Consider the following 13,469-nt stretch of genomic DNA (forward strand, 5'->3'; position numbering starts at 1 on the left):
TTGTCGGGGACCGTCTCCAACTTGGCCGGCTGCCGGGCAGGAAACATAAGAAAAAACATAATGAGGTCTTGCCATTAAATTCGGTGGGACCTCTGAAATCCCAGCGTTGCCGGGTTTTCCCTGCGCTCCCCCGCACCCTCCCTGCCTCCCCATAAATATCAGGGCAAAATGTTTCCTTTATGGAGCACTAGTTGGTACTCATAAAGGTGAGAGCTATGAAATGAACAGAAATGGAAAATATTATTGAACACACAAAAATAATTTTACTACATTGACACCATAACATTTCTAGTTGAGATAAGTTTGAAATAATTACGTTTGAAATAACAAAAAAAATCTGAAATAGTTATATTAATTATGAAATAAGTATTCTCGACAAATGTGTTTACACAGATATGTAAACATTTTTGAACTGATGCTGTACAAAAAGTCTTCATTTTCAGAAGGTTTTGGAAAGCAGCACAGAGATTATAAATGCTCGCTGTGGCATTCTGAACGTAATTATTCTGATGTTGAACTCAACCATCAACACCCAAGACAGTTGAGACTACAAACTATGAATTCAGCAAATTATGCAACACACCAGGTGCTCCCCTGAGAGAACTTCCAGCAGTTTAATCAGCATGCGACCATCTCGGAGGTCTGTGTACAGATCACTAATGCGGCACGTGACACGTGCCAAGTGGGAGTTCACCCATTTCGTAAAGGTTTTCTTCTGCACAACTTCACGTTCATCTGTAAAACAATTAATTAATCAACTCAGTGCTTGTTGTTTCAATATTTGGCTTTTACACTTTTATACTTAACACATCTAACTGGTGTCAGGTGACAGCTTTCACTACTTAGCACTAACTGCAGGAACAAATGTTTCAAATTCAAGTCATGCTGGACCAGACAGAAAATATTTCCAATCAGTTCCATTACTCTTTTTGCTGTGTCCTTGACTGGTTGAAAAAACAAGTGGGAGCTAATTAGTAACACAGCCCATTAACTTACAGACTGTGACTTAATCTCAGTTTTAGTGATGCAGCACTGGTACAAATGGCGTTTGTTGGACTCACTGCTCCAGTGCAGGCTATTGCAATTGTCTGCTTATTTGATAATTGTAAGTCCTACTTTACTACTTCTCTATCTGAAAATGATAATAATAGTATCAGCTGTGGTTCAGTGGTCGCACTCTAGCCTTTCAATCAGAAGGTTCTAGGTCTGTAGTTCCACTGCAGAGACTTGAGCACAAAATCTAGGCCGACACTTCAGTGCAGTACTAAGGGAGTGCTGTGTCTACCCTCTCAGTTGGACATAAAAGATCCCATGGCACTATGTGAACAAGACCAAGCGAGTTCTCCCCCATCCTGGCCAACATTCATCCCTCAACCAACGCCACTAAAACAGATTCTCTGGTCATTTATTTCATTGCTGTTTGTGGGACCTTGCTGTGTGCAAATTGGCTGCTGTGTTTTTACATTACAACAATGACTACATTTCAAAAGGCAGTCATTAATTATGAAGCAGTTTGGGACGTCCTGCGGTCGTGAAGGGTATTATATAAATAGAAGACCTTTCTTCAATTTGTTTTAATTTGTTCAGAACACTGTATTTCATACCCCCAACCATGGAGGAATCATGGCAAGCTAGGACTGATTATTTAATATCTGCAACTTCTGTTTTGCTGAGAAAACGCCCTATGCTGGATTTTCGGTTCTAGTCAGTTCGGGGCGGTAATGGCGGTGGGGTGGTAAAGTTTGCGCCGGGAAATGGTTTGTGTCCTCAGTCACAAAATTCATCGGCTGGGCCCTAAGTGTGGGGCGGAGTGCTAAGGGAGGCGTTGCACACCTCTTTTAGGGCGAGAGCCCGGCAGACCAACTGAAAATCCTGAGCTAAAGAGCCGGCCTTGGAGCACCCTAAGAGAGGCTTGCTTGAAGAAAAAAAAAATCGGCACAAAACACACAAAAAACATTCCCAATACCTTGACCATGCCACAAATAAATCGCAAAAATAAAAATAAACAGAACTATCACACTTACTGTTATGTCTCAAATAAAGCAATGTGACTGAGTACTGTCGACTTGAGTAAGTGTGACCTTACTCTCTTTATTCTGACTCCAGAGTGCTGGCACAGCATGGGCAGCCTGCTTATATGCAGTGCTCCCAAGGGATGCTGGGATCCCTTGGGACTCCAACAGATGCGCCCTCTGGTGGCGGTAGAATGCTGGTTACAAGGTATTGCATACATAACATCACTCCGCCCCCCCCCCCCCCCCACCAAAATCATTAGTACACTTATTTACAGGGTGAGACGATCTGGGGCTTTCCGCTCCCTTGTCGATTGTCTCGGTACAAACATAGGTGCAGGTGTGTTGGTTGGGCCTTCGCTGGCCTTGCTGGGCTGCTGGGGATGATGAGTTCCGTTCGTGGTCAACCCTGATGTCGGTTGCCACTTGTGTGTGTATCAGAGTGTCGAAGTTGGTGGTGCCATTTGCAAGTTTGATCTTAGACACCCTACTCCCTTCTTTGGCTACGACAGTGCCAGCGAGCCATTTGGTGTGCGGGGTGGGGGCGGGGGGGGGGGCGGCAGCAGGTGGAGGGGGCGGGCGGGGGGGGGGCGGCAGCAGGCGGAGGTGGGAAATTCATCTCTTTAACTTTGATACTGCTTCCTAGCACTCTTTGGGGTGCTGTTTGAGGCGGTGTAGGGGTGGGTTCGGGTCGGGAGTAGGTGACGTCCGTCAGCACGGCAATGACATCAGCGAGACGCTAACATGCAGCAACGTCGCTCCCCTTCAGTTAAAGAGGGGGGAACGCTGTGAGGCATAGTGAGGCCACGTTGCATCCACTGGGCCACCATGGAATGGAAGGGTGCCGAATCGGCTGACAATTAAAAGAAAATGGCGGCCGTGGCATTGTGCCCTCCCCTTCAAGGGCGGCTGAACCGCTGAGGCACTGGAAGTGTCCCGCCTCGCGAAGCTGTCAGTAGCACTGACCGGCGGCGGCCACGCTCCCATGGGGCAATTTCCCCCATGGGGTGGAAAAGGGACGCTGCCGAGCAGTAAGGGGCCGATGCGCGGCCGACAAGGGGTTGGATCGCCGGGTGGGGCGGAAGGTCGGGTTGCAGTGGAAGCCTGTTTCTGTCGCCCCGGCCCGGGGGCAATTGCGGATAGGTTGTATTCTCCACCTGTCCTCGGTCATTAAGACCTTTGTAAGGACTGTAAGCATTGAATCCCCAAGGATCTGGACAGAATTTGGCGACCACGGCAGGACGTTGGGTGAACTGAACAGAGAGTTATGGAGGATATTAAGGCCAAGAGATCAGCAATGGGGGCTAGGATTTCCTCATATATCTTTATTATTAACATAACACAACAGTGGATACTAGACCTTTTGCGGGCTGAGAGTCCGGAGGATAAAGCTGCTGAGTGGACGGGGAGTAAGGAGCATAGAAAGGCAAAAGAAAAGGCCATCTGGCTCCTGTGTCTGCAGAAGCAAGTCCAACTGCTTAGGGAGCAGGTTAGTAGGCTTATGGCAGAGCTCAAAGAGTCTGAGGAGCAGTCAGCCGCAAGGGCTGTGGTAGGTACGAAGCTTTTAGATGAGTTGCGCGAAGAAAAACAGGAGGCACACTCAGGAGTAAACCTCCCATAACAAAAGGGAGTACCTGCAGTGTTAGGTAACAGAGGCCAAGCTCAATGAGCAGGTCGCACATCTAGCGGGTAAATGGGCTGGAGGGGCAACTGAAGGATATTAAGACAGTGTATAGGGTAGCCACCAGTAAGGGTTTTGAGAGTGGGAATCACGAGCCCTGCCAAGAGAAAATCCAAAGCTTGACCCACACTCTATCCAAAAGGCCAAAGAAATGGTCTGCCTAATGGCCCCGGGGGGAGCCCGGGTGAACTGGGAAGAGGAAGCGAAAGACAGTGAGGATTGCGAGCCGGACAGGGATGCACGACCTCTGCCAGAGACACCGAGACCCATGCATCCCATACGGCAGTGGAAATACGGCTCGCCCATCGACAACCGCGATCAGGGGGCGCTGCAAAGCGATTTTGTGCTCCCATTCACAACCCCACAGCTGCAAAATATGATTTCAGGGGTGCCCAAGCTTACCAACGAAGGAGACCCATTGGTCCACTTCACGGAGGTGGAACAGGTGGGAGGGATTAATGAGTGTAATGGGTCAGAGGTTCACAAGCTGCTATTATTTTCCCTGGAGGGGAAGATGTATCAGGCCCTATCTGCCGAAAGCAAAAGGGGGCAGGGAACCATAGAGGGCTTAAAGGAGGAAATCCTAAGAGCCATGGGTCACGCCCAGGGTAGTCCATTCTCCAGGGTGGAAAGGATGCTGCAACTGGTTGGGGAAGCACCTCAGGCTTTTGCGGATTGACTCTGGCCGGTCTATAATAAAGCCTGTAATGGAGTGCTGGACTGAGCGCAGTTGCAGGGTGAGCCAAGGAACGCTAGTGTCAAAGAGTTTGCCCCGGATTAGGGTAAAGTCCGAGAACTGGTTTGACCCTGAGAATCTCCAGAACACGAAGGCCGATGTGCTCCGTCACATGAATCTGGCATTTAAGGCCGGCGTGGAGGAGGAGATCAAACCAGTTAAGGGGAAGGTTCACAAGATGAAGCCCAGTGAGGGTAGTAAAAGGGAATGGCGCCAGTAAGGAGGTAGCTCAGAGAGGGTTAGGACGTGTTTCGGGTGTGGGAAGCTGGGCCACTGGAGGAAAGACTGCCCAGCCCTGAGGAAACGGCAAGGCAAAGGGGATCCTTTAGTGCCGAAGACAAAACCTGTCGAGGCGAAGGGACCAACCCCGGAATAATTTGATGTTCTGGTGGACGCCCTTCGGACAGCTTTTGTGCCAGAGCAGGGAAGGGTAGGCGCTGCCGTGAGCAGGGAAATCCCGACCACTCCGATAATCCCACCACCCTGACTAGCACGTGCCCAGCCTGAGTACCTGTGTCCGTTCACGTACGATGAGTGGAGTAGACCATGCGTGAGGATGGGGATGGAGAAGGTCGAGGGGAAGTACTTGGTAGACACCAGGGCTTCAAGCACGGTGATCCATGCGAGGAACCCGATCAATTCACCCTGGTCCACACAGTCTGGTGGGGTTCACAAGGAACGAGCAGGCGGGATCAATCTCCAGGCTAATAGCCATCGATTTAGGATCACTCCATGCAAAACAGAAGTGCGTCCTGCTGAAATTGAAGCAGCCGGGGTCAGGAGTCCTCAGGGCCAACTTTATGTTAGCCCACAGAATCATAGTGGATTTAAGGAACCACTGTCTTTGGGGAGGGGGCGCGGTACGTACAGGGAAGGAGAAAGAAGTGGTAGTGATCCCAAGAAAAGGGGAAGGTAAAGGCACAGTGTGTACGATGAAGCTGAAGGATAGTTACGACCTAAAGCAATTGGCTAATACTACCCCGGCCGAGTACCAGGCTTACGTACGGGACAATCTCGCATTGTTCGCCACGCACAAACACAACTGTGGTAGGGTGACGGGGGTAGAAGTCAGGGTACAAGGAAACCCTATCTCCCGGCCGCAGAAACAGTATAATTTCCCCAGGGAGGCAGAGGGCGACTTAGAGATGGCACTGGGATCCCTGGTAGCCCAGGAAGTGTTGAGGCCCATAGCCACACACGTGAACTCTCCACTTTGGCCAGTTCGGAAACCGGACCAGTCGTGGAGGGCCACCATGGACTATCGGGTGCTCAACAAGAACATCCCAGCTTGCGCGCCCACTGTCGCAGGCATAACCGACCTGATAGGGAGCATTCCAGCATCCACGACCACATTCACAGTGCTGGATATATCGAACGGGTTCTGGTCAATTCCCCTCAAAAGAGAGGACCAGTACAAGTTCACATTTACATTTAAAGGGCAACAGTAGACCTGGACGTGCCTTCCCCAGGGTTTCCACAACAGCCCCTCCATTTTTCACCAGTGTATGGCCAATAGTTTAAAGGGTTTCAGAAGTTCTCAGCAGTTGGTGCAGATGACCGGCTTTTGTTCTCCGACGAGGGGGAGAAGCATGGTCCGCTGCTGGCCGAGCTGCTGGAGCTGTTGAAGGACACCAGGTTCAAGGTCAATCCCAAGAAAGCTCAGATCGGTCAGAGGGAGGTCAAATTCCTCGGGCTGACCGTAAGGGCTGGGGAAAGGGCTATCGACGAGGCCAAACGGAAGGCGGTACAGGAGTTACCAACCCCCACGACCGCGATGAGGGTGAGATCCTTCCTGGGGCTCACGGGATACTGCAGGGATTTTATTGAGGATTACGCCACCACTGCAGCCCCTCTACTTCGGCTCCTCCGCAAGGGAGTCGGATGGGAGTGGGATGAGGATTGCATAGCAGCATTCAATCGTCTCAAGGGAGACCTGCAGACGGCACCCGCACTGGGGACAATTAATGGTGGGGAGGACTTCTTTTTAGAAGTAGCAGCCAACGGGGACAGTTTGAGTGCGGTGCTGCTCCAGGAGCGGCACGGCAAGCTGAGACCTGTGGCTTATTCCTCAAGAGTCCTCACAGATGTAGAACAGGGGTACTCCAATTGCAAGAGGCACCTCCTGGCCACGCATTGGGCCGTGAAGAACTCCCAGCTCCCAGCTCTTTACGGGGCCATCCCAGATCATTCTACTAACCCACCATACCCCCACTCAGATGTTATTAGATGGGAGGATAAAGGACGGCACAGTGAGCAGTGTTCACATTGCTTGCTGGACTTTATTGCTCTCACAGATGAATCTGAGAGTGCAAGGCCTGTGCGAGCCCAAGCTGGCAACTAACATGATCTATACAGAGGCGGACCATAAGTGTTCGGTAGAGGGAGTATGGGACGTAGACATAGGATTTCGGGCCAGGTTACACCCCACGAGCCGCAAAATACATGTCGACAGATCCAGTTCGGTGGTAGCAGGGGAGCGTTTCACTGGGTGTGGGATTTATGACCCGACGGCAGGCATTGCAAGGGCCATTAAACTCCCGAGCACCCTGAGCACTCAGCACACCGAACTGTCGGCGGTGGTGTACGTCGTTACCCACACTGACGAGTTCCAGACTCCATACACCATCTGTTTGGATTCCATATTCACATGCAATTCGTGCACCGAATACTTGGCCATCTTGTCTCATCGCGGTTTCACATCCGCAGACAGGAAGCCCTTAACAACGAAACCACTGCTGCAAAGGATCTTAGAGGCCATGGGAACCCCGGGAAGCCATTACATTCATAAAGTAATGGCCCATTCCAAGACAGAGCCCAGAGGGGAAGGCAACCAAAAGGCTGATGAGTTAGCCAAGGAGGGAGCCAAAACAGGAGAGTTTGGGACCCATACTGGTCCAGCCCAGTAGCAGCGATCCGGGACAAAGTGGGAACACAAGGGAGTATAGGGGTAGCATTGGCCCCGGACTTGAGGAAAGTCCAGGCACAGGATCCCGTCCTCAAGGTTGTCCTGGAGCAGCTGGCTAGGGGAGAAAAGGTAGAAGGCCCGTTCGGGGTAGCGGGCATTACTTTAAAGGAGGGAATGGTTTTCAGGGGAGATCAGTGGGTGGTTCCAGAACAGCACCAGAGGGAATTACTCCAGATAGCCCACGGGGACCCAGGAACGGGACACCCGGGACCGGAGACTACCTGGCAGATGGTAGAACAGGCCGCAACTGAGGGAGGACGTCCGCGATTTTTGCACAGACTGTCTGGTGTGTGCAGCGAACAACCCCGATCCCCAGAAAAGAAAGGTTCCCATGGGACACGAGAAGGGTAGAGGGACCATGGCAGATGGTACAGGTTGATTATATCGGGCCATTGCCCACCGCAAAGGGGGATTACAAGTACTGTTTGGTCCTAGTAAACGTTTTCTTGAAGTGGGTTGAAGCCTTCCCTTGCCAATCAGCCACAGCGTTGGCAACGGCAAGGATCTTGGTGAGGGAAGTGTTCTCTAGGTGGGGACTGCCGTAGATCGTGGAGTCCGACCAGGGGAGCCACTTCACAGGGCTGGTCATGCAGGCTACTTTGAAAGTGCTAGGGATAGAAGGGAAATGGCACGTGGCTCACAACCTACAGTTATCGGGAGTTGTGGAGCGACTTGATTGGACCATCAAAGAAAGGCTGAGGAAGGAAACAGGACAGTCCACGAAAAAGTGGGTTGAGGTCCTGCCATTTGTCCTATTGGGGGTCCGAGCCAGCCTCTCCAGAAGCACAGGGTATTCCCCGCATGAGCTCATGACTGGTAGGGTCATGCACACGCCTACCCATGTTCTGGCGCCGGTTCTCACAACGGGGCAGGTGAGAGAGGCAAGCCGGGACAGGCTTATCAAGAATCTATTCGAGCACTTTAAACAGATTCATTGGCAAGCTGCCAGCAACATAGGGCAGCAACACCAGAGCAATCGGTTGCTACTCGAGCCCCGGTGAACCCACGAGTGGAAGGTAGGGGATCAGGTCATGGTCCGCAATTACACTCAGGTGGGCACGTTTGAGCCTTTGAACATGGGATCCTAGAGCATTGTAGATAAGGCTAGTCACATGGTGTACGCGGTTAAGCTTCCGAAGGACACGAAGTGGTTCCATGTGAACCAGTGCAAGTTGTTTAACCCGGGGGAAAGGGCGAGAAACAAAAAGCACCACCAAGGCGCTGTAAACAGCATGGTGGACGCGGGTCTTCCTCCCATAGTTTGGGACAGTGAGGAGCCCGTGGTGGTGGTGGTTCAGAGGAGTAGCAGGATCCCACGGCCGAGAACGCCGTGGTCGCCTCCTTGCACACCGCCGAGGAGCCGTAAAAGGCCCAGGGTCGTAGAGACCTAGTGGGGCCACCCAGAGACAGGTGGCGGTGTATATAGTTTCCTTCTCAGTTTCATGTTTTACAGCGTGTGTTTTTGATGAAGCCAGACCTGTGGAGGTATACCCTCTCACAGAAAGGTTGTTGTTTCTTTGTATCTTCACAGGAAGCTGAGAGATGGAGACAATCCTGGTAATCGTTCTTTGGAGCTTGGCCGGAACAGGGTACAGCAGGAGGGGGGACGCTGAGTCGTCCTTCCTCTATGGATGTACTGAGGGGAACGGACTCACCATGACAGGGGGGTAGCACAGGGTCACGGATGGGATGGCAGCCTACTTCCACCAGGGAAGGTGGCCAGGGTGGCTGGGGTCGAATTCGACGAAATACTCCAGCCACGCCGGGTTCACATACGGGGAGGCTTCCTTATCGTGTCGCTGACTGAAGGTCACAGCCACACGGGTTGGGGTGACCGAGGACAAGCGCGTATGCTTGAAGTGCAAGGGACACATTCCTCTGGGACGGTGGAGGTGGCTCAGGGAATTGAGTCAGGACACCAGGAACCAGTCAGCAGACTGGGAACGACTGGGGAATGATACATACCGACAGATCACGGGGTCAAAGTGGGGAGTGAAAGTGTGCTGGGACAAGTGGTGGAAGGAGGAACAGGGAATTTGTGTGTGTATGTGGGGGTCGGAGTGGATCTGCCCAGCGGGTGTGTCGATTGCCTTCTCGAGGCAATGGCAAGGTTGGGATCGGAGTATGGATTTCTGCGTGATTCCAGACCCTCCCAACACAATAAATGCCACTGAACTTGTAGCACACAAGAAGAAGCCCCTGCCCACAACCCCACCAGTACAGACGTCAGAAGTTAGGTGTCCAGCCACCACACCAGGTGCAAGGAATGGTTTAGTTTTAGTCCAGGGGATGCATTACACGGTCGTGTCAGTCATTTTAAACCTAACCGGGGTCTATCTGCCCGAGTGGTGTCCAAAAGAAACTGAGCAGCTGTATTAGGCGCTCATTAAAGAAATGTTCCGCCAGTTCTTTGAACTCAGTTACGGGGATGTGTGTCGGGAAAGATCATACGATATGGCAGTGTACGATAACGTTGGTCCGGGGAGACAGAGGCGAGAGGTGCTCAATGATGTCGCTATGGCGTTTAGCCCGGGTACATCTCTCGTCAATAATATGGATGACGTGCAGCTGCAGATGCAGATCAGTGGTTTAAAGGACCAGCTCGAGAGGTGGGCACCGGAGGGACTGGAGTGCATCATCACGCCCGGCAACCAAATTTTAATTTGAATTTAAGTTTTTAAGTTTAATTTGTTTTAATTGCCGGTGCTTTTAGTGTCCCCCTTCCCTTTTATAGGGGGCACTGGGGAAAATTGTGATTTTAGTGCCCAAAAAAAAAAACCAAAAAAAAGAAAAACACAAAAAAAAGGGGGAAAAAAAAAAGGGCCTTGTAAATGTCTGGAGTGTCACCCAGGTCGGGTGGCACCGTTTAATGTTTTTTTGTTTTGCAGATGAACTCCAAAAAGAGTTAAAGGACCAGCTGCAGAAAATCCTGGGGGAAGGGAACACGGCAGTAGGGTCGGAGTTAGAGGAGGACCAGGCAATTACTGTTCAATTAAAGGAGGTTATCGCAGAGCTGGAGACACACGCAAAGACTGTAAATTAATACAGGAGGACAGGAATGCCTCGGCGCAGGCAGCACGAAACGAAGTGTGCATGTTGTACGGTGTCTGGTTACTGAGTGAGGGGCGCACTAATTTAGATGACCTCCAGCAAGGTCGCGTCCCGTCTTGGATCAGCAACCGGCATCTCGCAGCGCTCAGCCCATATAGTAATTCGATGAGCCCGTGTCAGCTCCATCCAGCCTCCGAAGCCGACCCAGTCCCAGGATTGCGGTCGGTCCAACCACACAATCATGGGATAGTGTTGCGTATGACAGTAATGGGCAGGACATCACAATCAGCGCCGGTATACAGGGTGGAGAGAATATTGGGGTCATACGGGAAGGGGTGCACATGCGGTATCATGCGGTCCCACCATTTGTTATAAAGTGGGAGCACGCAATGACCGGCACTGACTTCAAGGGGTGCCAGAGCTGGGGCGCACACGTCATATTGTGTCCCCAGCATTTGAATGCGTTCGATCGGGCAGAGTGCAGGTTTGAATCCGAGAGTCGAGAGCCCATCAATTACATCATGGAGGTGAGGGCCCAGAACCATGTTCCACCTCAGGTAGCATATGCAGGCGACGGGATATACTGCGTAACCACGAGTGTGGACCGGTATCGAGTGCACCGGTCACTGACAGCACTTTCTGCTTCAAACCCCATGCCGAAGTTCAAGTGGCACAGGAACGTATTATTCCAATCCCAGAGCCATTCACGGTACACATTACGGTAAATGACACGATCCCGAAGCTGCAACAGTACATTACCTAGTTTGGGTATCAGATTCCTTTTCTGCCAGAACACCTAACAACGTTATTAAAGGCCGTTGAGCTATCCCAAAAACATTATTTCACACTGGAACAGACAAACCGGGACACAGGGGAAAGAATTAAAGGGATAAATTCCCCCTCCTGGTGGGACCTTGGTATAAGTGTGGAGGTTCCTCCGTGGATCCGGAAATGCTCACATGCTCTCGTCATTGTACAGTTTTTGATTGTGATTTATCTGTTGTGTATTTCTTGTAAAAAGAGAAGTCAGGCGCTCCGGCGTCAATGGGAGGCCACACTCACAGGAAGCTTTGAAACAAACATTGTTCAGCCTGAAAGGACGGACAGTACTGGGATATAAAAGAGGCTGTGTGGCCACACATCGCTCTCTTGCTCTTGCCAGCTTCGCCTCTACAAGGACCAAGTCTTCCGTGTGGGATGGAGAGAAGAAACCAGAAGAGACACGTCTTTATCAGGAGAAGCAACAAGTAAGCCAACGAATCGGTGAGCATCATCTCTGCACAAACATCTTTTAAGATCACAGCCATGGTGTGAGGGGGTATCGTGGGTTCTCCCAACCAATATCTTAGGGGTTTTCAGGGGAGGTTTTAGACGTGGGTACTTCACGATAGGGGCCTGTTTCGATGGGCCAGACTGTGTATTGTTTGTTTTACACACCAGAGTGTGTGTGGTTTTACTGGGTGCAGGTGTGTGTTTTAACTTTAATAAAAGCATTGCCAGTACTCGGACCAAGATACCCATCCCTGACTCATTCTTCTGTTCAGTACAGTAATCACTCCCAGATTTGAACGATTGTAAAGTGGGGGTGCTTCGAAAACACCTAAGGGAAACCACGTACATCTTAAAAAATAGTGCAATTTTGGTCCCAATGATTACGAAAGGATGCTTCCACTGAGAACGTATAATCCCTAACCGTGCAGGTATGGTAATCTAGTGGTTTATAATAATAAACAAGCAATACAGAGCTCATGCATTCAAATCAAATTTTAAAATTCTATTGTTTGTGAGCTACCACCAGAAAATGAACAACTAGTTCATTTAATGTCTGTCAGGTAAAGAAACCGACCACTCCTATCCAGTCTGGCCCTCATGTGACTACTGTTCCATACAGTGTGGATGGTTCTAATGCCCTTAGTGCAATTAGTCATGGAAATAAATACAGCATTGCAAATGTCACCCACATCCAAAGAACAATTTTTTTCAAGGTTTAAGAAGGGCATTTACAAAGACCGTTACGGGCCAGGGTAGCACATATTATATGTTAGTTGTTGTTGTTGATGTGGGAATGATGCAAGTAATCAATAGTGTCATAACACCCAAAAGTTCAACATTATTATGGACAACACTTGATCAACTTCTTCTTCTTAGGCAGTCCCCCGGAGTCGAGGATGACTTGCTTCCAAGGTGACTGATGAGACCAATGCGGGATCTAAGATCTCTGTCACAGGTGGGGCAATTGGTGGTGAGAGAGACAGTTGGGTGGGGTGCTTGATTTGTCGAACGCTCCTTCCGCTGTTTGTCCTAAGCTTCCACGTGCTCCCGGTGAAGAGATTCAAAGTGTTCGGAACCTTCTCGGATGCTTCTCCTCCACTTTGAGCGGTCTTGGGCCAGGGATTCCCAAGAGTCGGTGGGAATGTTACATTTTTCAAAGAGGCTTTGAGGATCTCTTTGAAGTATTTTCTCTGCCCTCCTGCGGTTCACCTGCCATGATGTAGTTTGTTTCAGAAGTCCAGTATCGTGCATGCGGGCAATGTGGCCCGTCCATCGAAGCTTCGATGCTGGGGATGTTGGCCTGAGAGAGAACGCTGACGTTGGGATAGATTTTGCAGAGTGATTTCTAGTGCTTTGAGGTATCTACTGGACATTGTATGAAGCATACAGGAAACCCTGCCGAAGTAATAAAGCATGGCGGAGAAGTACTCAGTGCAAATCCACAACCTCATCTCTCTAATCAGGAAGGAGGAGAGCATGCCAGGGGATCTCAGAGACAACACTTAATATCAAAGTGAAAGCAGCCAAAGGAATTGTAAAGACTCAGCAGCACTTTCTGTAAAATATTGATGCCTTCTTGCATTTTCATTTGGAGAGGTTGAGAATTATGTAAAGATCGCCATACATTTCATTCATGCAGTGCACTATGCAGCATTAACTGTCAACAAACGTCAAGAATGAATAAATCAACAGATTTAAGTGCTGTAACAAAGGTACTTTAACATGATTGCTACTTAAATATAATGATGGCCT

General features: G+C 50.3%; 1 protein-coding gene across 7 annotated transcripts in view; it reads right to left on the reverse strand.

The window, feature by feature from the left end:
- The window catches only part of LOC139263202 (spectrin beta chain, non-erythrocytic 1-like), a 451,700-nt gene that overhangs the window by 173,393 nt on the left and 264,838 nt on the right, over window positions 1-13,469 (reverse strand). For all 7 annotated transcript variants that reach the window (XM_070878931.1, XM_070878934.1, XM_070878933.1 and 4 more), the window contains exon 3: window positions 584-735. In XM_070878931.1, coding sequence (XP_070735032.1) covers window positions 584-735 — 152 coding nt within the window. The remainder of the gene's footprint in view (window positions 1-583; window positions 736-13,469) is intronic.

Source organism: Pristiophorus japonicus, chromosome 4 (assembly GCF_044704955.1).
Source record: "Pristiophorus japonicus isolate sPriJap1 chromosome 4, sPriJap1.hap1, whole genome shotgun sequence".
Taxonomy (NCBI): domain Eukaryota; kingdom Metazoa; phylum Chordata; class Chondrichthyes; family Pristiophoridae; genus Pristiophorus; species Pristiophorus japonicus.